Below are 25,635 nucleotides of genomic sequence, written 5' to 3' on the forward strand. Positions count from 1 at the left end.
ATATATATATATTCCAGCATCCAGCTCTGCAGGGGGCCTGCATTGCAGCCCATTCAAAACTAAAAAATAAAGGAAAAACTTAGACTGGACTCAAGATATGTATATATTTTTAGAACAACAAAATTTTGGGGTAAACTATTGAGCTCGAGTTCCAACCTCGACATGTATTTCCAAAAAAAAAAAAAAAAAAAAAACCCCGAGTAGAAATTTTCATAATACAGGTAATCAGGGCAATAATGTGGGCTTCAATCAGAGGACCTGGTTTAAGATTAATATAATAAACCCGATTCGACATTGATGTTAATTAATAACATAAAAATAAAATTTAATTGAAATAGAATGGGGGAAAGTGTCTTTAAATGGTATTAGATCTTAAGTAACGTAGCAGCATTGATATGAATTACCATTAAGTCCAGAGCCCTCTGCTCTTATTCCTGGTTTAGGCCCAAAGGCATGGAGACAGATGGCAACAGGGCTTTAGAAATGATTATTGTGGGTAATCATATTCATGCATTGATGTTCATAACTTTGCTTTTTTTATCTTCATGCTGAAACACAATGTGAAATGAAATCCATTGACTGTAGCATCAGTATTTACAGATGAGAAGCATGCCAAGATAGTAAATGTTGATAAATAATACAGCAATTTTGGGGGGGAAAAAATTCCAAGTAATTCAAGATTTGCAGGGAGAAAGGGGTTTCCCACATAAACCTGTGTTGCCAGTGAAACAACTCTGGGGAAAGTCACTAAGAGGTTTGCCAGCAGGGATTTCCCCCACTAAAAGATTGTCTGATAAATCCAAGTCCTTGAGGTTTTTTAGGTTCAAAAACTCAGCAGGTATTCTACCAGTAAATTGGTTTCTCTGCAGCTTCAGTGTCTCCAAATGGCTTAGATTTGCCAACGCCTCTACCAAGCCGAAACCAAATTTGTTATAGCTCAAATCCAAACTCTGCAATGCCTTCAATTTCTCCATTGATGTTGGCAATTTACCCTCTTGTAAGTTATGTGATAAATTAAGATACACAACTCTCTCCAGTGTTCCTACACTAATTTGTTGGATTCCACTTGTGAAGCTGTTATCAGATAGGTCAATATATGTGAGTGAACCACCAGGGAAACTGGTTCCTATCTTGAAAACATGTTCCATTGAGCCTGTTATGTTATTTGAGTGAAGATCCAGCACTCCCAATTCCTGGAAATCTGCAACTGAAGCTGGAATACTTGAACTGAGATGGTTCCTTGAAAGATTCAAGGAGTAGAGTTGAGTGAGGCTTCCCATCCATGCTGGTATCCCACCAGTGAGATCATTGGCTGATAAGTCCAGTTCCTGTATTGGACTTGGAGTTGATTTCAGCATGTCTGGTATTTGTCCTTTGATTCCACATCCTGCGAAATAGATTCGGGAAAGAGATGGCAATTCTGCTACCCACCTTGGAATGGAGTTTAAACTATTGAATGAAAGATCCAGTGTTTGCAAATTTTGGAGAGCAGACATTTCATTAGGCAATGGACCTTGAATTGAGTTATGAGAAAGAGTCAAGAGTATGAGATGTGAGAGTTGACCAAATGACTTTGGTATAACTCCAGATAGCTTGTTGCCGCTGAGATACAACTCTGTCAAAGCTTCTAGATTACCTAAACTAGAAGGAATTGCTCCTTCAAGCCTGTTGTTTTCAAGTGAAACCCTTTGGAGGGAGACCAGATATCCCAAATTGGGTGGTATTTTCCCGCCTAGTTGGTTGTTTTGCAGCCTTAGAAATCCAAGAAGAGGCATCTGACCATAATTTGATGGAAATGGTATCTCTCCTTCTAGATGATTAGCATCTAAATACATGACTGAAATGGATGTTAGATTGTTTACTGAAGCTGGAATTTCCCCATTCAAAAGATTATCTGAAAGATCAAGCTCTTTCAAAAGCTGCAAGTCTCCAATATTCTGTGGTATATGACCAGTGAGGGAATTGTCATGAAGGTCTAAATGCATGAGATTTGTCAAGTTGGAGAATGAAGCAGGAATACTACCAGTGAATCTATTTGAATGAAGAAGCAAAGCATTGAGATTTTTAAGACAACCAAGGTTAGGAGGAAGAAACCCAGATAATCTATTCTCATGCATGTGAAGTTCCTCAAGTTTTAAAAGCTTACCAATGCTTTCTGGCACGGACCCTCTCAGCTTGTTTCCATAAAGATAAAGCTTTCTAAGGTTCTTAAGACGACCAATGGATGTGGGAATTCTTCCAGAAAGGCCTGCAAGTCCTCCAAGGTCGAGAACTTCAAGCGAGGTGAGGAGTGTGATTGATGGGGAAAACCAGCCTTCCATCTGAGACTGAAAGACGAAATCAGCGGTGGAAATGAATCCAGGTAGATGAACTTCAGTGACCCTACCAGTTTCATTGTTGCAGGAAACACCTTGCCATCTGCAACAGCGACGACCGACCCACTTCGCTAGCCGACCTGAAGTGTCCATATGGATTCCGCCCCTGAAACTGGCGAGACCTTTGAGGTCACCAGGGTCACATTCTTCAACAATGCTTCCTCCTGTGGAGACTGTCGCCATCATCAGAGTCAATGCTAGAAGAAGCCATAACATTTGACAACCCATTTTTGTCATGGACAGCTGATTCTCTTAAGACTTAAGCTACAATATGGCTAACTTTCCCGCTATTATCAGTGTGATTGAATAGGAAAAGCAGGACAGTGAAATTGGGTGCGAGTTAAAGAAGAGAATGGGGGCAGTAATTTGGCTCAGCTGATGAACCCTCAAATTAAGAGACATTGATTTTGCCTTTTTCTTTTGTCCTTGGTCTTTTCCGGACAGTTTGGTTATGCTAAAAAAGCAGGTGTGTAGATTATGATCTCCTTTTTATAAAGGGAGCCAATTTAGGCGAAAGATTTCTTAATAAAACGACAAGAAATATAATTCTCAATTGGTTTTTACGAAAACCCTATCAAAAAGATATTTGTTAAGTCTGAACTGTGGTTGAGGGTGCTGCAAACTAGAATATCTACTTATTCCGCCCAGGATTAGATCTACTGACATCCAGTTCACCAACTACTTGATGCAAAACCTCATCCTCATCACATGCTCAAATGATTCTTTTTCCTAACCCTGACATTTTTTCTCTTTCCTCATATTCACCGTAATTGATGCCAATACCCCTTTTCTTACGACCAAATAAAAAGAATAGCTATTCTTTTATGTGGTAGGCCCTCGCGCCAACCTCCACCTCCCGCCTCCGCCAGCTACTGCCAACGGGAAGTTGGATGGCGTTTGTTTGACTTTTTTTTATTTTTTCTCGTTGCTCCTTACGAGCTTTTATTGGCTGCCAAGAATGAACGCATTGCTTCTGCCTTTATTAACATTATGACAGAATTTTATTTTTTGATTATATAATGATGGGAAATGAATATAATTACCATGATTACAATTAGAGCCCGCAAACGGACTCGAATTAAAGTTTTTTCGGATTTGGATTTTTTAAGATTCAGGTTTAGATATAATTGGACAGATTATGATGGATCTAAATAATTTTAAATTTTATAAGTTATAAATATTTTAATTTTGAATGTAATAATACATTTTATTTTTATACAATGACAACACAAATTTAAATTACCGTTATAAAAATATAATATTAAATTTTTAATAATATTTTATGTATGTTAGTTATAATTATAAACACGTATGTTAATATACTAAATCACACATAACTATTGATGCAATATCTTTTACTATAATCTATAATATAATAATAGTTATTATATTAATAATTATAAAATATATTATTTCATTATATAACACTATATTACATATTATAATAGTAGAGTAACACATAATATATTAATTATTATCATATATTATTGTTTGTTATTATAATGGTTGAAATATAGTCTAAGTTCCTATATTTTTTTGTACATTTGAAAGCTAGCCCTCTTACTATATTATTTAATGCTATATCATATCATATAGTATATAGTATATTAACGGCTTACATATATGCACCGATGATTAAAAATTATAATATTATGTAATATTATATCTTTTATTATAATAATATTTATATATGTATTAATATTTTAAGTACTAGTTATATATTGTAATATGATTTTATGTATTAGTAATGTACTAATTTAATTGGTATATTGGTTTAAGGTCAGGTTAGGTAATTGGTTTCGGTTTCAATAATAGTTATATAATATATGATTATATTAAGTTAAATTTTATAGATTTTAATAATGATTAATTTTATATATATATCTTACATATATAATTATAGTATTTAAAATATTTTAAAAATATTTCCCTTTATAAATTAACATAAAAATGTTATTAATTATTTTTCCTATTAATGAAAAATTAATATAAATATGTAATGCTTATGAATACATTTAAAAAAAATAAGAATTATCATTTATTTATATTTTAATTAATATCATAACATTATATTAATTATTAATGTCTATTATGACTGGTATAAAATTGGGTTTTTTTGAGTTTTGAGTCAGATGTATCTCGGATTTAGACTTTTTCAAACTCGAATTTTCAAGCTTATATTTGTTACGAACTCAGACTTCCTTGGACTCAGATATCACAAGCTGACTTCCGGGTTAATTACAATAATCACAATATCATTCTGTAATTTTACTAAAATTGAAAAGATGTGTAATTTAAATACAAGACACCTCCCCTTCCCTCCTAGTGACATTATTCTCCATTGGAAGCATGCAGGTTTTGGGCATGTTGTTAAGATAACGGGTGGTCCAGGCTTACAAATATTGTAATAATAAAGTATAAGAAAAACTTCCATGGGGGAGGCATCAAATTCAAAGGTTCCTTTACTTGTTGATGCACTCGCATGAAAGCCCGCCGTCCGCAGTTGTTGTTTTCGAGATTGGAATTTCAAGAAGGATCTTAAGCCAATGGGTAAAGACTTTAAAGCTGTTGTAAAGCAATTAAGCAGTTTTTATGAGATTTAAATATTGAAGGGTTATTTCAACTTATTAAAAAAAATATTGAAGCGTTGGAAAATAATGTCGATACTTCACTCATTTCCACCTTTTTTATTTTACTAATTAGAAGATTCGACTATTTTACACCAAGTTCAAACAGGCTTAGCCTTATATTATATCATATAACAATAATAATATTTGATATGCAATCACAATTAAATTTTCTTTAATACAACTCTCATCTGCCTACTTTATGCATTAACATAAAAAAGAAAATGTTTTAGAGTTGATTAAATCTTAAAAAAATTATATGATTAAGAGATTATTAATACATCAAAATTTATATAAACTAAAAATATAATAGTTGATGGAGAGAAAGAAAGTGATTGCATACAAATGAAATAGAATGTAACGCGGGATGACAAAGAGAGATATTTGAGTAGATTCTATAACATTGACCATAATGATAAGTAAAGATTTGTAAGGTGGAGATGATGAAACATCGTTAATTTATTATTATTTAAAAAAAAAAATCTTTTGATTTTTTTCAGTAGAATTAGTGTTGACTCTAAGTTAAAGCTTACAAATAAGTAGATATGTATAAAAATGAAACACCCTTATATAAGATATACAATTGTGAATACGATGCATGCTCCTTTGGGTGTAAGAAAATTACATAGAATATAAACAAGAGAGGGATGGGGATGGGGATTGGGGAGTTCATATCCATCACGCATTGGATTTGGCTGCTTACGCGTCACCCATTGGATGGGATATATATTTTTTATAATTTTGTTATTGTTCCATGTTGATCGTCAAAGGTGATAATGTTACGGAGTGAGAGAATGGAACAGAGCAAGAAAGCAAGGAGACTATACAGATTGGGACGAGTGAAAGGAGAACGTTGGATTGTCTTCTCCACACTCATACTTGGATTTCCTGGACTATGCTATTTACAGATGATGTTTCAATAACTTTTATTATTTAATAAATTAAGCTTGAAATTTTTTAATTTTAAAAACACCTTTATATACTTAATTTACTTATTTTTAATTTCTTTAAAATATTAATTATTAAGATATTAAATATCGCAATTCAACGAAACACCACTTCAATCTCAATATGATATTCATTCAATTTGATTCATTCTTAAATTAAATATCAATTTCAATCACTCCATCTAACCCAATATAAACCATGACACTTTTTTAACTTATAGAACTCATGAAGCTTTACTATAAATTTGTAAAAAAGAGAACATCCAAAAACTGATGGATAAGAATAAATGGTGTCATATTTTCCATAATTTAAAAAAGAACCCCAAGAATTGCAAGCTAGGTTTGTGGATGCATGATGAAATTCAACATTTTCCTCTCAGCTGTCATCCCCCAAAGTGAGATGATTTTTTTGGGGACTTAGGCCTAAATGATTCTTTAGATAATTCAAAAACATCCCATGGCTTATAGAAGACTTCAGGAAATGAAATGATATAAAAGAAAAAAAAAGGGAATTTATGGGTTCACAGAGCCTTTAAATATTATTATGAATATAGTATAAATAATAAATAAATCATTACATAAATATTATGTTTATAAGATATTCTAAAAAAAATCAATAATTGCAACATTGGAATTATTCAAAGACAAATAAAAATGCATTAAATTAGTTAAATGGTTGAAATTTGCATCCTAACCTCATTGTCATCAAATTAACAGGATGATGAATACCAATCAACAAAAAAAAAATGTCAAAAACTGTCAAAAGATTCATCATACCAGTAAAGCACAAAAGGCCAAGTCTCGGTTAGTTTATCTTCCTTCTCATCATCTCAAAGCATTTCAAAAATAGCTTCTAATAGATTTGCCAACACCCTTATATTGACAAATTTCATATGGACTCTGCAAAATAATTAAAATTTAAAATAAAATCACATCTGCTTTAAAAATAATAAATTGGACATATCAGAGCTTAAAAAAAATGTGGACAAAATAAAACCATAAAATAGTCTGAATTAAAATTAAAAAAAAAATGTTGAAGAAATCACGGTCAAGAACCTGCCCAAAAACCAACAAAACTGCCAGCAAAGCAAAAATATAATTTGAAAAAAATGAGCGGGTAGAATTTTTTTTTATGAAAAATAAAGAGTCTACTTATAGGAAGAGCTAAAATAAAAAACCTGAATCTAATATTATATATAAGGATATTTTGATAATTATGTTGAGATAGACAGGTTTCTTTAAACATAATCTGATGTTAATCCATTTTAGAATTAGATCCTCCTAAATTGCCTTAAACTCGATTTAAAAAATTCGTGAAGTTCATATTATTTTTACCATCTCTGCATCAAACAATCATCTAATAAATAATATACCTTCTATTCAAACTAAAATTTAAATGATTGGAAAAATGAATATTCAAATTTATATCGCTTTGAATTTTTATTTTAAATAATCAATTCAATATCTGAATCTATAAAAGCAGTAAAAATATTTTTTTTTATTTTGATATAATTTCAAAACTACATATGTATTTATAGTCATAGACATGAAACTATTTTATATTATTGTAAAACCAAAGAGTTTGTAGTTTTAAAATTTATCACATCTATTTTAAGTAAACATTTGGAAGTACCCAACACTAAAACTGGAAAATGTGTTGGAGAATAAGCTCATTTGGCCTGTTAAACAATCTATGGAAAGCTCTGCATTCCTACATAGTATATATGCTGTTGAAAGTTGATACCATGATCTAGAAACCTGTATTTTATTCAACGCCAGCGCATGCATGAGGGATAAATGATCAATGATAGCATGTTTGCTTTGTGACTGTGACTGTGACATGCATAACTGAAAGGAACGCCTACAGACCTTGGTTACTTCCTTGAGATACGATTGGCGCTGCAGATGCCGCTGCTGTAGGGCTTAGTACATCTCCATCCATACTACTAAAGTTGCCTTTACCCGTTAACATCTTGATTGCTATTTGAGCAACTTCGGCAAACCAGTCATCCTCCGGCAACACGCTGCTAAAACACGAAAAAGGCTTCATCAGCTTGAGGTCAAAACAAAAATGTTCCTATGATGATATGGATCGTGTGTCAGGTACCTGTATGGATCTATTCCAGTTGCGGCCACTGCATCAATTGCTCTCTCTATTATGTTTTTGATAACTTGTTGCAGATTTCGAGACAGATACCGGCCTTCAGAAGCGAAAATTATAACAAATTCCATATCCAGATACAGCTGCATTGAAATGAAAAGGAAGATATAACATGATGATGTTAATTACTAGCACAGTGCATTGTACATGAATTTGCTTTTTCCCTGTTGTGTGTGATTATGAGTATACCTGTTGAAGACCGAGAGGACCTAAAGGAGTCGGACCCTGCTCGATCTCTTCCCAAAAGCTCTGGTCATCAGAAAGCCAAAGGATCACTGTCTCAGTTTGTCTCATTAATAGAAGTGTGGCAAACCTTTCCCTTCCCACAAACATATCAGTTGCAATTGTTGCCATCATTGTCAGTTTTTCAAACAGTTCCTGGAACAACATAAAACCACTATACTAGTGAGAGAGAAGATCAAACATTTCATTTTTGTGATGATTAAAGACTAGCATTTATGTTGCTTTACACAGAAAATGATACAGATTTATGTTATGCTCCTTTTAAGATTATAGTTTGCCTTTCTACACATACAGAACGTTAAGACAAGAACATGAACAGAACCTATTAACAATCAAACCCAAAATATAGGTGGTTTTATGACTAATACATATACATAAAATGGTGGCTTTTAATTAGTCCATAAACATGGTTTCCATGTGTCTATTTAATGAAAAGCAAGGAAATTAACATTGAATTATAAAGTTAGCATACTTGGTTCAACATAGATGTAGCAATAAGAGAAGAATATCTTATGGTTATGTTGTCATATCCATAATTCTGTTATACATGAGAACGGCTGTATATCAAAGAACAAAATGCATATATAAAAAAAGTGTAGTGGACAGCACAATTATGTTTATATACTACAGAGCACCGTTCGAGCTCCATTCATCAGGCTTGAATGTATCAGATGGCATATCTTCTTTTCAGGTTGCATGCTTATGTCAGGAATAAGGAAAACAAAAGATACATATATAAATCTCACAATAAATTTGCAAATATATTACCTGGAAAATGGGGGATGGAAACCACTCTGGTTCCTCAGTTTGGCCATCCATACTTAAGTATATCTCTGCATTGAGACGGATGTCCCCATCGATTGTAAAGATAAGATCAAGGGCATGTTGTCTACAAAAGCTATCTCGCAAGCGTTCAACAGAACGTTGTAGTTTCCTCTTCCATTCCCTTTGTTCTGGAACACGGCTTTGTCTATCTGAAGTGCCTTTAGGGGTGGCATCCACTCTGTTAGCCTGGCTCAATGGCAAAAGCTTCAATGCAGCCCGTGGAAGCAATTCATCAGCTAGCAATGATGCATTGGCCAGTAAAGCCAACTGTTGGGATTCACTCTCCGCCATATTAAGAATTTTACTCCCAGAACCATCTAAATGTTCTTCATTTTCCATTGAATTAGGCAAAGCACTTATCAACAGATTAACATAGGAATTGAATATTTGTAAAACACCTTCTAAAGCTGGACCATCCAATTGAAGGTCCTCAAGGGGGCCAACATCCTCCATAAATGCCTACAACCAGAGATAATGCACAATTAGGATTAGGAACACTAAAGATTCTGAAACTTGCAAAACAAGAATTAAAAGGACATTTTAGTATTTTACTTCTGTTTTATCACGACATTAATCAAATTTAACATTCTTCACTTCAACATGGGACTGGTAAAACCAGGTGTCCTAAGACAAGCCAAAATAAAATTTTGCCATATCCGACAGGTCTTAGACAAGCTATGGCGATTTTGAGAAAGAAGCAAATAACTTTAAAAAGACAATAAAAGTAAAAGAAAGATGGAATGAACCCAAAAATACTGTTAGGATCAATTGAGGAGGAGTAAAATAATTACCTTAACCATTGAATTCAATTTCTGAGAACTGCTTGAAAGCTTTGCCTGTGACATACTTGCGCTGCTAAGAGATGAAGTAGAAGAGATAGAACGTGCATCAGCTGGTGCATAAGAAAGCTCCCAATCATCTGCAGCAGCTAATGCAGCAGTGCTATGTTCAATTCTTTTTAAGGTGGCACTGAATGCTAATTCGACACACGGCCTAAAATGCCTCATTAAGATAGGGGAAAGGGCCAATCCACGAGATTCCAACAAAGCACAATGGCCGAGGCATATCTGAACACATTCTGTGGCAACTCTTAGACCCCCAGCAGCTGCTGCTGAAGCAAGAACATGTCTCTTTAAGAGAAGTGCAAATGCCTCAGTTTGCTTGACAGCCCAAGTTACAAGTTCAGACGAATAAGCAGGCTCCTCACCAAAAACTGCTAAGGAATCACTAGCTGCTTGTGCAATGGTTGAAAATACAAGCTGCGAAAGAGATGAAGTAGTTGCTCCTCCGTAAGAATTGGTTGAAGGACGAAGAACTTGCAGACCCCGCTGCAGCCTCTGCTGGTGAGAGTTGAGTAGCAATGTATGAGCACGAGGACCATCCCCAAGATTTTTAATGGATGAAACAGCTGAACGGAGCTCAGCCCCTCGTGTGAAAGGCTGGCAAGTTGTCTCTGCAAGCTGATCAACTAGTTTTTGTCTCAGCGAAGTGAGGGCATTCTTCAATCTTAGGAGTGCATCTGGACTTAAGCTCTGTTTAGTCTTATCTTCTTGTGCTACTTGTTCCCCTTCATCCAATGCAGCCATAGCTTCATCAACTCTCTTTTCCGCCAATAGAACTTCAAGGTTTTCCTCAAATTTGATAAACCACTTCTCAGTTTTATTAAGCTTTGTACTTTTAACACCAGATACTTTCTCCTCTTCCAATTCGTAAGCACCAGTTGTCAAGGAATCAAGGATGGTAACTTCAGCTAAACCATGAACTAAAGCTGCCTGAGTAGAAAGATGATTCCTCATTGAAAGCAGCTCCCCCTCTAGAATTGTAATCTCCTTGGATGTACTTCAAACGCAAACAATGCTATGACTTGAGATGCAAAGTCAAGTTGCATCCTGAATAGTTCTAAGCTTCTGCTATTCATTTTCCTACAAACAGCCAACATATGGGCCTCCTCTAATCTATCTACTATCGCCCAACTACTGATCACCGGGAAATATCATTATGTTGCTTCTTTTTCAATCATTCAAAATTCATTAAAGCTTAGACAACTTCCCAGTAACCTTAGACGGTCACAATGAAATGGAAGGGCTGAAATTATACAATAACATGTTGACAACTGAGAAACCCGAAACACAATAAGCATTTTAAAAGCTGCTTTGATTATTTTATTCCCCTTTAAACATAAAATATTAAATGTTATACACATATAGATATCCGACGCTCATACTTAAGGATACTTAGAGAGAGAATAACAAAAACCTTAATATATAGAATGAAAGGAAAAGATCAAGGAATTACCGTATAAAGGCAGTGTAATTAGCGTAAACACTTTTACGCATTTCCTCTGCAGACGCCTTCCGTAATTCTAACAAGTTTGAGCAAGCATGCTTTATCTCCTGCGACAAAAAAAAAACAATCTACCAAATTCAATGTCTCCACCATTACCAATATTATGAAAGGAATTAATACCGTCTTGTTATATAACAGACCAAATCATTTTTCCCCATTTGATCGCACAAATCATTGTGACTGACATATATAGTCGTTGTTATCTATGTATAAGATGATTTGACAATTGACATATATATGATGTGCGTTGATGAATGATAGGAAGCGGTAAAGGGCTAAAGAGAATGGAAAACAAAGGAAGAGACCTTCTCGGTCATGTTGTTGCATTTGGATTGGAGATAAGCCTCGGGGTTGAACTGCGATGATTTGAATTGCTTCAAGCGATCGCTGAGAGTGAGGTTACTCTCAAGCTCCGATACATCACCTATGCTCATTTTTGTTTCGTATAATCTGAACCCAAATGTTACCAGCGGAAGCCCAAAATCACCATTAAGCGATCATAAGATATAAAATCAAATTAAAATAAAAAAAAAGGGAAGAGTCTTAGAGGAACAAAGAGCTTAAATCGGGAAGCAGAGTCGGGCATGTTTTGCTCTTATTGGATTACAACGTAGAACTCGCTTTGTTAGTTTCAGATTTATTTTAGCCGTTATTTCTTTTACTTTTTTTTTATCACTATTTTGATAGCTGACCATATTATTTATTTATTTATTTCGGCTCGAGCTTAACTTAAAATTCTTCCGTTGATCTTTTATTTTTTATTAATTAATTTTACCATTTTAATTAAAATCACATTTTTTTATACATTTAAATTTAAATTCTTAAAAAAAATTTAACTTTCTAACTTTTGATCATATGATAACTTTTCAATTATGTTAATTAAATTTAATTGATGTATGATTAACTTATGACACAAACTCAATTAAGAACTTAAATATAAATATAAATATAAATATATATTATCATTATAATATAGAGGAAAAAGAAGATAATAAAATTTAAAATTATGCTAAAAAATTTAGCATTGAATAAACTTTGCATGTTAACAATATTATAATTTTTAATTATTATAACTACAAAAGTAACAAAACATACGCATTGAAAATAAATATTACATTTAGCAATCACATATATTTAGTGGCGGAGCTCGTGAGCCAATTCACTCCAAAAAATTTTTAAGAAAAAATTACTTTATAAAAAAATAATATAAATAGTAAATTGAGTTATTGACTCTACAAAATTTAAAATTATTAAATATCCATTTTTTTTCTTATTTTGCTTTAAAACAGGTTTTTAAATATATATACTCTAAAATTTATGCATTGCACCTTGAAATTTAGTCACGTTTTCTATAAAGTTTTAATTTAATTTGTTTAAATTCTTTTAATTTAAATTGAATCAAATTACAAAAATTTTAAATTGAATTACATCAATAAAATGAATTTTGACAACTTTGATTAACTTAAAAGTTTTCGGTCAATTAAATCCATCTCTCATTGTTATATTTAAATTAAATGCATAGTTGTTTAATTTTTTTAAAAGAAATATAATATTCATAAAAATATAAAAAATTCAAAAGCTTAATAAAAAACAATCAAGGATGGATTTGTAACAACTGCATTTATCTTTTTTTTTGTTTCCACTATATTATAACTTTTACAAATATAAATAGCTCCCGTTCAATAATCAGTGAACAATTATCTTTCTTTTTTTCCTCGCTTTTTAGTAGTATCAAGATTAAATTACTTCTAACACAATATTACAAGGACCAATTGAGTATTTAATCCATTAATATTTTAATTATTAAAAAAAATGATTCAAATTCAGTGATGTTTGAGTAGAAAATGGATAAGAAATTAATGAGGTGTTAAGAGAGAAACGGCAAGGTTTTGGCCGTCATTTTCAGTCACAAATCTTTCCTTTCTGTCTTTATTCCACTAAGATGCTAACCACGCACTTCCAACTCCCCTTTCTCCTTTTCAACAGTAATAATTAATATTTTATTAGTGGTTGTTGGATGAAAATTTAAATTTCAAAAAAGAAATAAAGAAAAAAAAGGACAAAAAGACATTTCCAACGATTATAAACTCCACCTACCGAACACAAGTGCCAAAAGCTCCCTCTTTCTTTCCATTTTCATCAATTTATAATTTATTAATAAAATATACTACTTCACATTCACATTTACATTTAGTTTTATGGGTTTTAACTCTTTTATACAACTCATGTTTTAAAGAACCAAATTCCCCAAATGTAACCTCCACATTTATTAAATAATCACTTTTATTTTAATATTTTATTTAATTTAAAATGTGCTTTTTCAAATTATTAAATTTATTTTATCACATGAGTATTTTACAAATAAATTTAATAAAAAAATTATAGATATGACAACTTTTCATACATACATTATACATGTGTAAACTCATATAAAATATGAGTCAAGACTCCATAGAATAATATATTAGTACGTGTCATCATCTAGAATTCATCCATGTGCAAGTACTATTTATATGTGAACTCATAAATTACGAATCAAGACTCAACCAACTAACTAGTGAGTGCGATGATAATAGTTACTATCATTACATACTCATAAATTTTTTTTTTAAAATGTAGCTAGTTTGTACTTGGTAACTAACAAGAAGTAAAGTTAGAAAAGGGAAAAGGACATTTAAAATAATATAATAATAATTTTGCTTACTTTTTGGGCGTAAAATTTGAAGGTTTTGTCTCGAAAAAAGAGTGGAATTTAAAATAAAATGACTTGAATTAAAAGCTCTTTCCTTTTTCCATTCTATGAAGCTCTCTCAGTCTTTCTCTTTCATTCTGTTTTTGAAGAGCTGCTTATGCATTCTCTGAATGCTTTCAGCTTAACTAAAACAAGCCAAACCTTCTGTTCTCTCCTTTCCCTGCAAATCAAATCGAGGGTTTGAGCTCTTTACCTATTTCCATAAACCCAGGCCAACGCTTTTGAGTTTTTCAAGTAAAGGATGAAGCTAGCAAAATTTGACTCGTTAGTGTCGCTGAGTCGACTTAGGCTGGTTCAGTTCTTGATGGGGGTTTTGTGTCTTTACCTTCTCTTCATGAGCTTCGAAATCCCGCTGGTTTTCAAAACCGCTTCGGCGGGCTTTTACACCGACGCATTGCCGAGACCTTTGTTTCTAGAGAGCGAAGAGGACTTCACCGACAAATCGGCGCCTGCTCGCCCGACCGATGACCCGAAACTTGTCCGTCTAGCCGGAAGCAGGACGCCGCCGCATAGAATGTGGGAGTACAAGGAAGTATCGGGTCTTCTTTTCAACGAAAGCTCTTTCGACAGCAACGCTTCTAAAGACGAGTTCTCGGTGCTGCACAAAACCGCACGACACGCCTTCGTTGTCGGCAAGAAACTCTGGGACGACCTGCAATCGCCTCAAAACAAGTCCGATTCAGAACCCGAACTGCAAAATCAAAAGCAAAATTGAACCGGATCGTGCTCGGAATCAATTTCCTTGTCCGGGTCGGAGTTCGTGAACCGGAGTCGGGTCTTGGTCATACCCTGTGGGTTAACATTAGGGTCCCACATTACGGTGGTTGGGATGCCGCATTGGGCGCATGCAGAGTATGACCCGAAAATTGTAATCTTGAAAGAAGGGGATGAGTCAGTGATGGTAACGCAGTTTATGATGGAGCTGCAAGGGTTGAAGACGGTTGAAGGCGAGGATCCGCCGCGGATTCTTCATTTCAATCCAAGATTGAAAGGAGATTGGAGCGGGAAGCCCGTGATCGAGCAGAATACTTGCTACCGAATGCAGTGGGGAACAGCGTTGAGGTGCGAAGGGTGGAAGTCAAGAGCTGATGAGGAAACAGGTCAAATTCTTTTTAATGATTTTCATTTATTATTTTCAGTCCAATTTTTTGCATGCTGACCAAGTAAATGGAGAATGTAGGTTGGAAAAAGTCTATGAATTTGCTAGTAAATGTCGGTGGTTAGTTGTATTGAAGTTGGTTGTGGTGTTGCTTTTATGATCTTGCTAGGGAGGGTGTAGTTTACAAGTTACTTATATTACCCATTCTATATATTTGCTGATTGTTACATCTTTTTTGGGGGTAGTTGATGGACAAGTTAAATGTGAGAAATGGATTCGAGATTATGACAATGGCTCTGAAGAATCAAAGGCTACATGGTGGTTGAAAAGATTGATAGGAAGAAAGAATAAGGTGGCACTTGATTGGCCGTACCCTTTTGCAGAGGGAAGGTTATTTGTTCTCACACTGAGTGCTGGATTGGAGGGTTACCATGTCAATGTTGATGGGCGCCATGTTACCTCATTTCCGTATCGAACTGTAAGTAATCCTCTTGTTATTGGCTCATCAATTCATTGAATAACATAAAGTCTTCAAATTTCTGATGACATTTACAGGGATTTGTGCTTGAGGATGCTACTGGGTTATCTCTAAAGGGTGATCTTGATGTTCACTCTGTATTTGCTGCTGCTTTGCCCACTTCACATCCAAGTTTTGCTCCACAAAAGCATCTTGAGAGGTTGAGTAAATGGAAGGCGCCACCACTTCCTGAAGGGAACGTAGAGCTTTTTATTGGCATCCTTTCTGCTGGCAATCATTTTGCAGAGAGGATGGCTGTGAGGAAGTCCTGGGTGCAACATAAGTTAATAAAGTCTTCAAAAGTAGTTGCTCGTTTTTTCGTAGCGCTGGTAAGGACAGACAAAACAGGCACAAGTTCTTTTCTTTGGAAAATCCATTTGCCTGATATATTTACCGACGTTTCTTTTTAGAATGGAAGAAAGGATGTAAATGTGGAACTAAAGAAGGAAGCAGAGTATTTTGGTGATATTGTTATAGTTCCTTACATGGATAACTATGACCTGGTTGTACTTAAGACAGTTGCCATCTGTGAATATGGGGTGAGTGAATGATCGGATGATCTGACATTGCCTACTTTTTCCCTTGCTGAAATTTTGTCATAGATGTACACGTAAAATTCAATATTGTTCTTTAGTTGTTAAAAGATCTACCCTTTATATTGTATCTTATTGTTCACAGATCCATACGGTGGCTGCAAAATACATTATGAAGTGTGATGATGATACATTTGTCCGGGTAGACCCTGTGATTAAGGAAGCAAAGAAGCTTGGAGATAGAAGCCTGTATATAGGAAATATGAATTACTACCACAAACCCCTGCGAAACGGTAAATGGGCAGTAACGTATGAGGTGTGTACTTCCTCTTGAACGCAAATCTTGAGGCTTTATTTACTTGTCATCCCCACCTTCTTTACTTTCCCTGTTCAACACCTAAAGTTCAGTGGAATTTGATATGAATAACTTATTCCTTTACATTTGCTTTCCTATATTTATCACTGCATCTTAACCATTATTTGCATTTTGATATGCTTCGTTATACCTATTCTCCTTTCTGTTATAAATTAATTCCCCTTTTAGATGAGAAATTTATTTCTCATTTTTGACTGATGCTACATGGAACATGAGTATGAATATTGTAATTAGTAAATATTTTAGGCACAACTAACGTTTACCCGTTTGATTACTTTGGTCCTCAACCTTCAAATTTTAGTCAAGTTGCATTTTTCGGGTAGAAAAGCTTATTGAACTGTTAAAATTTTTTAGCAACACTGATGTGACAGCTCATGTGGCAGTCCTCATTACTTCATGAAATTTTTAAAAAATAATAAAAATTATTTTAAAATTTAACAATTTTTTTAAAAAATATATCCAAGCCAACATCGAAGTGCAGGTAGACTGCTATGTGAGCTGCCACATCATTGTCATTAAAATTTTAATAGTTCCGTCAGCTTCTCTGGAAAAAAAAATACAATTTAACTAAAATTTGGAAGTTGAGGGCCAAAGTGATGAAAAAAATAGGGCCGAAGTGACAAAATAGATAAACATTGTGCCAATATATTATTGATAGTTTTGAACTTGCTCTGAGTTGGTGGCATGCAGAACTGAAAATGTTTTCTTATGATCAATCTAAACTGGTTTGCCTTGTAAAAAAAAAAATGTAAACTGGTTTTAAGTTGAGTTTAGTTGTATATAGTACGAAACGTGCCTTACCTTTCTGTAATTCACTGTGACTACCTACCCGTTCTTCTGAGTGGAGAACGATCCACAAATATAGTTTCCTTGCATGATTAAAATCATCAGTTCTTAACATCGGCTGTTCTTTAGCTCTGCAGAATTTTGGGATTCTTATCTCTTCCTTGTGCCAACTGACTCTAGTGATTATCTCTTTAATTATCACCTTGACAATAACTATTACTGCATTTTTTTCCTTACGTGCAGGTCAACATCATTTGTTCATATCAGTCTGTTAATAACATAATTTCTACTTTGTGATTTTCAGGAATGGCCAGAGGAAGAATATCCTCCCTATGCTAATGGTCCGGGGTACATAGTTTCATCTGATATTGCGCAATTTATTGTGGATGAGTTTGAGAATCACAAGTTGCGAGTAAGTCACCTATTTATTTTAATTCTCAGTCCTTGCTCTTTGTATATGTGTGTGCATGGTCGTTAACGAACAAACATCGGATTCAATTTTAGTTTAGTAAAACCATTGAGCTACACGTTGCAGCTATTCAAGATGGAAGATGTGAGCATGGGAATGTGGGTGGAAAAATTCAATAGTTCAAAAGCAGTGGAGTACCAACACAGCTTGAAGTTTTGCCAGTTCGGATGCATCGAGGATTATTACACTGCGCATTACCAATCTCCTAGACAAATGTTATGCATGTGGGATAAATTACGAAAACAAGGAAGGCCCCAGTGCTGCAACATGAGATGACCCATTAAACAGAAGAAAATCAATAGACAATTTTCACTTACAATGTGGGTAAGTTTGAGAAAGGAAAACAGAGACATAAATTTTGCGGTCATGGTAAAAATCTCTGTATATATACGGGGAGAATTGCTTACCCCCCCCCCCCTTTAAAAAGAAAACAATTAATAAGTTTGGCCATTTTGTCTGACCTTCCAAAGAGGGTAAAGGAATCTTATATGCGAAGCACACCAACTTTGTAATTGAGATGACGCGTGTAATTTAAGGAAGATAACCCAAATCCAATCCCACTAGTTCATGGGATGACATGTAGACGTCTGCTTTCATTAAATTACTGAATTTGACCACATTCAAACCAAAGCGCTGACCTCTATCTCGAGCCAATGGACGTTCACAACTTGGAAGGACTTTTCGTTAGGGTTAATATCGAGATCTATGGGAAGGATCATGGACATTGACATTGGAAACAACACATCAATTTACAGTTCTTTGTTTTCAGGTTGTTTGTAATTAACTAGAGTTTTTTAAGGATTAAGTATTGTTTTCTGCATGACCTAGTGATACGTGGTGGCTCCCCTCCTTGTTCAGCTTAGGTCTCTTCTAGGCTTAAAATTCATTGTATGGGCTTAGACTTATGGTCTTTTCATAATTGGTGCTATATAAATTTTGCATATTCATTTTTTTCTTGGGTTTTTCATCCAAACTCTTCAATTTGTGGGTTGGTATTAAGTGTATATAAATGAAGGAGAGAATAAAAGCGGAGGCATCCTTTTATCACTCACTTTTTTCTAGGGTTCGCCATGGAAGCCATTACTATCAAAAATAAAGAAACAGCCTTTACAGTGAAAGCGATTCTGTTCCAGTGGATAACGAGGGATCTTATTCCATTTACCCCCTTTATTTTTTCTTGTCTTTTAGCTACACCTTCCTTCAACTTGGAATTTTAATCACTTTTTACATATGGACTCCCCTGCTCTACATATCAAATGCAACTTACTTCATCACCAAGGTAATCCCCTTTGTGTACAATAAGAAAGGTAACTGTCATTTTGCACATTTCTTGAGTTCACTAAAAACCATGCCTTTAATGTAAAAAAGCAACTAAATAATAATATTTAAGGCACTGGTTAAGAAAAGCAAATCCTTCTTCCTTTTATGTGTTGAAAGCAAATAATAACATGTAATAAAAGCAATTTTTCCCAATTTTGACAAGTTGAGTTTTTGGTATCTCACATTGCGAAAGTTAACAAAAGCAACGTAAAACTTGCAGCACTAAATTTAACTCATTTTGGAAGTTGGAATCTTGCCCTTCTTTGATTGGTGCCTATAGCAGGACCATAGCCAGTATCCATGCCAGTGGATAGACCAACAAAGTTCCTGCAACCATTTAAAGATCACAAAACCAAAGATGTCATGTGCTCGGCTTTTAGTTCTAGTATCGATATTAAACACTGAAAGCAAAGTAAAGATGTAAGTTATGGAATAAATACCCGTCTGCGATGGGAGTAGCCTCAGCCCATTATTAAACGATGATACAAAGAAACAAGTAGAGGTGGTGTTTATGCCATTAGGACAGTTGCAAATAAATGAATTGTAGCTTCCGGTGTATCCACAGGCACCGCTGCTTTTCTCACAATCCGCGCATGCGTTCGGGTAGTCATTATAAACGTTGAACTTATATTTAAGCGATATTCCGTACTTCCAGTTATCAGGGTTTGATTCTTGGCCACTGAAGCTATAGAACGCGGAATACGAAGAGCATTGCAGCTTCGGTAAATTGAATTCGAACGAGGGGCCGAGATCTACCGGTGTGTATATGCAACATGTGGATATTGGGAGATTGAGCATGCTAATTGCCCTGCAAGAGTACAAGTAACTACAAATGGGAGCACCTTGTTTGTCACATAGAGGAACAGCACTACTGTTATCAACATTATAGCTGTTGGATCTGAAAATGGGTGACGAAGTGGTGGAGCAGTCAAGGAGAGTGAATACGTTGTCGTCCGTGAAAGAAAAGGGTGCGTCCCAATCTAGGCCGAAGCCTTTGCTCGGTTGAGAGCAACCGCAAGTCGACATCGAAGGATCCGAGATGTATATGACTTGGTTGCTGTAGTCTATGTTGGTTATGGGATAGTTTCCGGTGTGTGTTGTCAAGGTGAGTTTTTGTTGGTCGCAAGTTACATACTGTTGAAAGCGCGGATCACCGCAGCCAGGGCCGGTTCCAAAGGGGAACTTGATGGGGAGATTGCCACAGGTTCTCTGGCAGGCCTGAGATGAGACCAAGGAGGGAAGAAAGATCAAAGAGAGCAAGGGGAGGAGAGTGATGGACGAGTGATGTTTTAGCTTCATTGTTTCGGCTAAGCTTAGAGAATTGGAGAGGGAAACTAGAGATGCTTTATGTTGGAGTGGGATTGGTATATATTGTAATGAGCATGCATCCACGAAATGAATGAGAAGGTGGTTTTAAAGAGCGGTTTTTTTCTCGAAAATTTATAATTTGATCATCTTTTATCCCGACAACTTTAACATAAAATTTATGAATTCGACCAAAGTTTCTATGAATGGATGGATGGATGGGTAGAAGGAAGCATCTTGTACTTTATGTTTTAAGGGATTCTTTTTATGACTTTCGGTGTGAGGCTGGCTAGCTTTTAGGATCATTCACTTTTCCCTGTAGATGCCTTGTTATTCTCAAGTATTGCTCCCGTTGCTGTGTAATGATGACTAGGTTTTCTATGCACTTTTAAAACTTCTATTTGTCGATTCAAGAAATTTTTTTCTTTTGAAAAAAAAAAGAGAAAGTAAAGAAGTTGATTAAAAGATTAATTAACGTATGGTAACATATTTCCATATTATCAGTTGATTAAAAACAAGGAAATTGAGTGTGTTTGTATGTGTTGGTGTACATGGGTAACTAAGGACCCTGGTTGTCAAGAGGTTGATCTGGCATTTTATTGCGGGGGGGATACGTTGACCCTAGACTTTGTTTACTCTGGGCATTTAATGTGCACAATACGATGTTACTCATTCCAGTTTAATTTTCTTTTATATATATATGTAGTTTGATGCATTGATCCATATTCATAGGAAAGATGACAGAAATTTCATATACATGAAACATAAACAAATAAATAAATCAAGTACAGAATCTCTCTTACAACACTGTCTAGAAAAGGTTTAGGCTTAATCAACACTACACTACACTTAACAAGAAGAATATTAAGAGTAAATTTTTTTATATATATTCCATTTCATTACGGGCATCTTTTCCATAACAAAGACAGCTAAATCGATAAAGACAAGCATTTGTATTTAGTGTTGAAATATATGGCTAGTTATCGAAAGCTCTTTTGCCTTAGGGATGTCTTGTTGATGCCATGATGTATAAATTTGAGACAAACGATTAATAAATCTGCAAGGGCACCTTTGATTGTATTGCTTCTACCTAACCCTCCACCCAGAAAAGAAGGGTAGCCATTGAACACGGTTAATAAAGTTGCTGCATGATTTTCAGCACTTAAATTGTCTTTCTCATAAAAATAACAGAAGCAGAATCATATACGTATAATCAAATCCTAGAAACCACTAAAAAGTCGAAGCTTGTTAACATAGATGAAGAAGGGAATCTTTCTTTTCCACTCTTTAATTGAGATTTGGAATCGCCATATTCCATCACATGGGACCTACCAGAAATAGTTAAGATTGATCATCAAAGTTTGGTCCACTGAAACCAAAATACAACTATAAGGCATCTGCATTAGTATGTTAGCAGAAAAAGAGAGATATATTAATAGTTTAAAAGTAGAGAGTGGAGACAATCTTTTGCTTTAACAACAGCATTAATGGGTGTTGTGTGGTGGTGTAGGGCAGATCCGACTGGTTTCAATCTTATTAATTAGCATCAATATATTCTTACTTTGTATTTAGCAATGCATGTGTGTTGCTGCTGATGAAATAGTGACAGACTTTAATGTTAAGTGTTGATCAGTTCCTAGAGACATATTACTTAAAAGTGATATTAAAAAGAAAAAAAGGACCTGCAATTAATAAGTTATTTTAAGCAAAATTATGTATTCAACGTAAAAGTTACTTCTCATAAAATTATCATTAATTAATCTTCAATCAATGTTTATATGTTTAGCAATCAAGTACGGGGAAATACTTGCCTATATTAGAGCTCACTCTTATCGGTTCTTGATCATTTTACTTTTCATTGGTGGAGTTATATGTATTTCTAAGTTGTAAAGGATTTGGTATTGAGCTCGAAATTAAGAGTTCTAACATCGAAAAATTGATTAATAAATGATATGTCATTCTTGTAAAAAAGAAAGTTAGATTGAAGATTTGAATGTCGCATGTTCTATCCACGCTCATTGCAAACTTTTTTTGCTCGTTCAGAAATTCTCTTGGTGCCTAATAGCATGTCTATCAGAGTTTGAAAGATTTATTGTGTTTCTCTTTTGTTTTTGGTGGATTCTTTTCAGTATTCTTAATTGTTTTTAATTTTGTTATTGATTTGATTTAGAATCTTTTACTGTTTTCATTCTTTGGATTTGCAATGACAGTGACAAAAGAAGTTTTGATGACAAAGGGGGCATTGCAACTCTCCATAGACCAGAAGATGTTTAGTGCTGATCAGTGCTCCAATTCGTTCCACAAGTTTCAAATGGTGTGGTTACTGTTGAACCTCCATATGAGGTTTTTGAAGATGGTGAGAAGGCTTGGCAACATTCATTGATGGTGCAATTTTTGGATGAACCATCAAATTTTAGTTATCTTCAAAAGACTTTGAATCTACTCCAGAGAAAATCTGGTAATAAGCTGTAAAAGTAACATAATTTAATCTCATTCTTAATGTGTTTTTGGATGATTAATTATGTAAATTAGTGGATTCGATGCTCTTAATCCTTTAAATTCATGTTTCTATACTTAGGAGAGCATTTGGGAGCGAAAGGAGAGAAAAACGAGACAAAATCGGAAAAATAGAGCTGTTTCCAAGATCTATACGTCTTGGGCATTTCCACATGGGCTGGCCACACGCCCATGTACCAGCCCGTGTCGATATCGTACCTTGCTTCCCAAATACGCGAAAAAACCTAATTTTTAGGCTTTCTGAGCATTCTAAAGTCTATAAATACCAATTAGAAGAAGACCTAAAGGGGCACTCAGAGAAAATCGAAGAAAGCACTCGAGGAACGCCACTGGAATTAACTCGGAAGTGGATCTCCCTCAAGATCGAAGATCTCTATTTAATTTCTTTCGAAGTTTTATTGAGTTTCTTTATGTCTTGTGGTTATTCTAATATTGAGATGTTTTCATTTAGGATTATGAACTAAATTCCCTAGATACCTAGGGAAGATGAAACCTATGATGAATCTTATTATTTGATTTCTGATTTACGCGATAAATAGTTGATTCTTGTTCTCAATTATTTATGCTTATTACTTGTTTTAATATTTCTGAGATATTAATTCAAGTTTAATGTGCTTATTTCAGTGGAGCAAAAGTCCATGTTTAAGAGTAGATCTAGCATAATTGAGTGGAGTTGCATGTAATCCTAGAAATAGGACGACATAAATCTATCGGATTAGAGTAAAATTTAATAGGGGAATCCATAGATCAAGTTAATGCGACAATAGGGGTTTTAATTAGAAAGAGATTTCAATTAATCAACCTAGAGTCAGTTGTTCTTACTCTCGAAAGAGATATTAACATAATTTAGGGATTTCTACGGATCAAGACATAAGTGAATAAATAGTTTAATTCAGATTCATAATAATAGGTGAAGTCTAGGTGGATTCTTTCCTGGGTATTGTCTATCTTATTGGTTATCTTCAATTATTTTCCTATTTCATTCTCTGTTGCTTCTTAGTTAATTAGTTTAGTAATTTTAGATTAAAAACAACCACTCCAATTTGTCGGCTAAATAATAGGAAAAAAGTAATTACTAGTACTTTTAGTCCTCGTGGATACAATAGTCTCTACTCACCATAACTATACCATTGTTCGATAGGTGCGCTTGACTTAGTCGTATTTATAGTTTAGTGACTATCAAGTTTTTGGCGTCGTTACCGGGGATTAATATATTAGGAACACTTGATTTTTAATAATTTGGCCATTTATTTTTATTGCATTTTATTTTTGTTTTTAGTTTAATTTTTGTTTTCTAATTTTTCTTTTACTTGCTTCTAGCAAGTCCCTTTAGTTTATGACTAGAAGAAACCCATCGGACCATTATTATTTGACAGTGAGATGAAAAGTACAGCTCGCAGAAATCGTAGAGAAAATCGTAGAGAAACAAGGCAGAGTCGACAGAGTATAATAAATGAACAAGAGGACATTATTATCATTACTGAGGAGATGGGTGATAATCAGAATAATCAGCTACCTCTTGCAGTTGCTACAAATCTAGATCCTGTTCCTCGTACTATGTACGATTATGCCAAACACACTCTAACTGGGGCTGAGTCGAGTATTGTGAGACCTACCATTGTTGCAAATAATTTCAAACTAAAGCCAAACACTATTCAGATGGTACAACAATTTGTTCAGTTCAATGGTTTGCAAGACGAAGATCCAAATACTCATTTGGCTACTTTTCTGGAAGTTTGTGATACTTTCAAGATAAATGGTGTTTCTGACGCCATTCGCCTACAGTTATTCCCTTTTTCATTGAGGAACAAAGCTAAACAGTGGTTGAATTCTTTACCACGAGGTTCTATCACTACATGGGATCAAATGACCGAGAAATTCCTACTAAAGTACATCCCACCGGCTAAGATGACCAAGTTGAGGAATGATATCTCTTCCTTTGTTCAAATCGACTTAGAAACCTTATATGATGCATGAAAAAGGTATAATGATTTATTGAGAAGGTTCCCTCATCATGGGTTACTTTTATGGCTACAGGTTCAAACCTTCTATAACGATTTGATTCCCTCAACTAGATAGTTAATCGACGAAGCAGCTGATGGTACATTGAATAATAAAACACCCGAAGTAGCTTATGAGTTTATAAAAGAGATGTCACTGAATAATTATCAGTGGCAAGTCATGAGGATGAAGCCGAATAGAGTAACCAATATTTTCAATCTAGATTCGGTCACCATGTTATCGAATCAGGTAGAACGATTAAATAAGAAAATTAATAATTTTTATGTTTCTACGCAGGTACATCCAATAATGTAATGCGATACAAATAGAGGTGGAATGAACAATCCAGAATGTTTACCCTTTTCTCCTAGCACAGAGAACGAACAAATCAATTATATGGGTAATAATTCTAGGCCTCAAAATAACCCTTATAGTA

The 25,635-nt window shown here is 34.5% G+C and overlaps 3 protein-coding genes, 1 non-coding gene and 1 pseudogene across 7 annotated transcripts; 1 reads left to right on the forward strand and 4 right to left on the reverse strand.

Moving 5' to 3' along the window:
• Nucleotides 1-542: 542 nt before the first annotated feature.
• LOC107909593 (probable leucine-rich repeat receptor-like protein kinase At1g35710) lies at nucleotides 543-3,137 on the reverse strand. 2 transcript variants are annotated; one of them, XM_016837185.2, is made up of 2 exons: nucleotides 2,387-3,137; nucleotides 543-2,321 (listed from the first exon to the last, which is right to left on the reverse strand). In XM_016837185.2, the coding sequence occupies exons 1-2, from the start codon at nucleotides 2,393-2,395 to the stop codon at nucleotides 675-677; spliced, it is 1,656 nt and encodes a 551-aa protein (XP_016692674.2). In that variant the 5' UTR covers nucleotides 2,396-3,137; the 3' UTR covers nucleotides 543-674. The 2 variants fall into 2 exon arrangements, with proteins under 2 accessions (XP_016692674.2, XP_016692673.2); XM_016837184.2 differs by having other exon boundaries at nucleotides 543-3,136.
• A 3,343-nt stretch (nucleotides 3,138-6,480) lies between these two features.
• Nucleotides 6,481-12,126, reverse strand: LOC107909591 (exocyst complex component EXO84A). Of its 3 annotated transcripts, none has more exons than XM_016837180.2 (8): nucleotides 11,830-12,125; nucleotides 11,474-11,571; nucleotides 9,970-11,017; nucleotides 9,122-9,637; nucleotides 8,300-8,488; nucleotides 8,057-8,193; nucleotides 7,819-7,973; nucleotides 6,481-6,849 (listed from the first exon to the last, which is right to left on the reverse strand). In XM_016837180.2, the coding sequence occupies exons 1-8, from the start codon at nucleotides 11,956-11,958 to the stop codon at nucleotides 6,839-6,841; spliced, it is 2,283 nt and encodes a 760-aa protein (XP_016692669.2). In that variant the 5' UTR covers nucleotides 11,959-12,125; the 3' UTR covers nucleotides 6,481-6,838. The 3 variants fall into 3 exon arrangements, with proteins under 3 accessions (XP_016692669.2, XP_016692667.2, XP_040956016.1); XM_016837178.2 differs by having other exon boundaries at nucleotides 7,819-7,976; XM_041100082.1 differs by lacking the exon at nucleotides 6,481-6,849 and adding an exon at nucleotides 7,445-7,707 and having other exon boundaries at nucleotides 7,819-7,976; nucleotides 11,830-12,126.
• A 2,162-nt stretch (nucleotides 12,127-14,288) lies between these two features.
• Nucleotides 14,289-19,007, forward strand: LOC107886931 (hydroxyproline O-galactosyltransferase GALT4-like; annotated as a pseudogene).
• Nucleotides 19,008-19,453: 446 nt separating this feature from the next.
• On the reverse strand, nucleotides 19,454-21,060 carry LOC107886932 (wall-associated receptor kinase-like 10). Its single transcript, XM_016811036.2, has 2 exons — nucleotides 19,817-21,060; nucleotides 19,454-19,703 (listed from the first exon to the last, which is right to left on the reverse strand). The coding sequence occupies exons 1-2, from the start codon at nucleotides 20,673-20,675 to the stop codon at nucleotides 19,651-19,653; spliced, it is 912 nt and encodes a 303-aa protein (XP_016666525.1). The 5' UTR covers nucleotides 20,676-21,060; the 3' UTR covers nucleotides 19,454-19,650.
• Nucleotides 21,061-25,112: 4,052 nt separating this feature from the next.
• Nucleotides 25,113-25,219, reverse strand: LOC121226817 (small nucleolar RNA R71). Its single transcript, XR_005924511.1, has one exon. It is a non-coding gene; the product is annotated as a small nucleolar RNA R71 (small nucleolar RNA).
• Nucleotides 25,220-25,635: the final 416 nt, after the last annotated feature.

The sequence above is a fragment of the Gossypium hirsutum genome, chromosome A03 (genome assembly GCF_007990345.1).
Source record: "Gossypium hirsutum isolate 1008001.06 chromosome A03, Gossypium_hirsutum_v2.1, whole genome shotgun sequence".
NCBI classification, from domain to species: Eukaryota; Viridiplantae; Streptophyta; class Magnoliopsida; order Malvales; family Malvaceae; genus Gossypium; species Gossypium hirsutum.

Bases quoted from the DNA above. Each gene is read 5' to 3' on its own strand.
- LOC107909593 (XM_016837184.2), bottom strand. From the start codon at position 2,612: ATGACAAAAATGGGTTGTCAAATGTTATGGCTTCTTCTAGCATTGACT.
- LOC107886932 (XM_016811036.2), bottom strand. From the start codon at position 20,675: ATGAAGCTAAAACATCACTCGTCCATCACTCTCCTCCCCTTGCTCTCT. The intron at 19,704-19,816 runs GTATTTATTCCA...AAATGGTTGCAG, and splicing joins GCTACTCCCATCGCAGACGG to GAACTTTGTTGGTCTATCCA.
- LOC107909591 (XM_016837178.2), bottom strand. From the start codon at position 11,958: ATGAGCATAGGTGATGTATCGGAGCTTGAGAGTAACCTCACTCTCAGC. The intron at 11,018-11,473 runs GTAATTCCTTGA...TTGCGTTTGAAG, and splicing joins AATTACACTGCCTTTATACG to TACATCCAAGGAGATTACAA. The intron at 8,194-8,299 runs GTATACTCATAA...ATTTCAATGCAG, and splicing joins GTCCTCTCGGTCTTCAACAG to CTGTATCTGGATATGGAATT.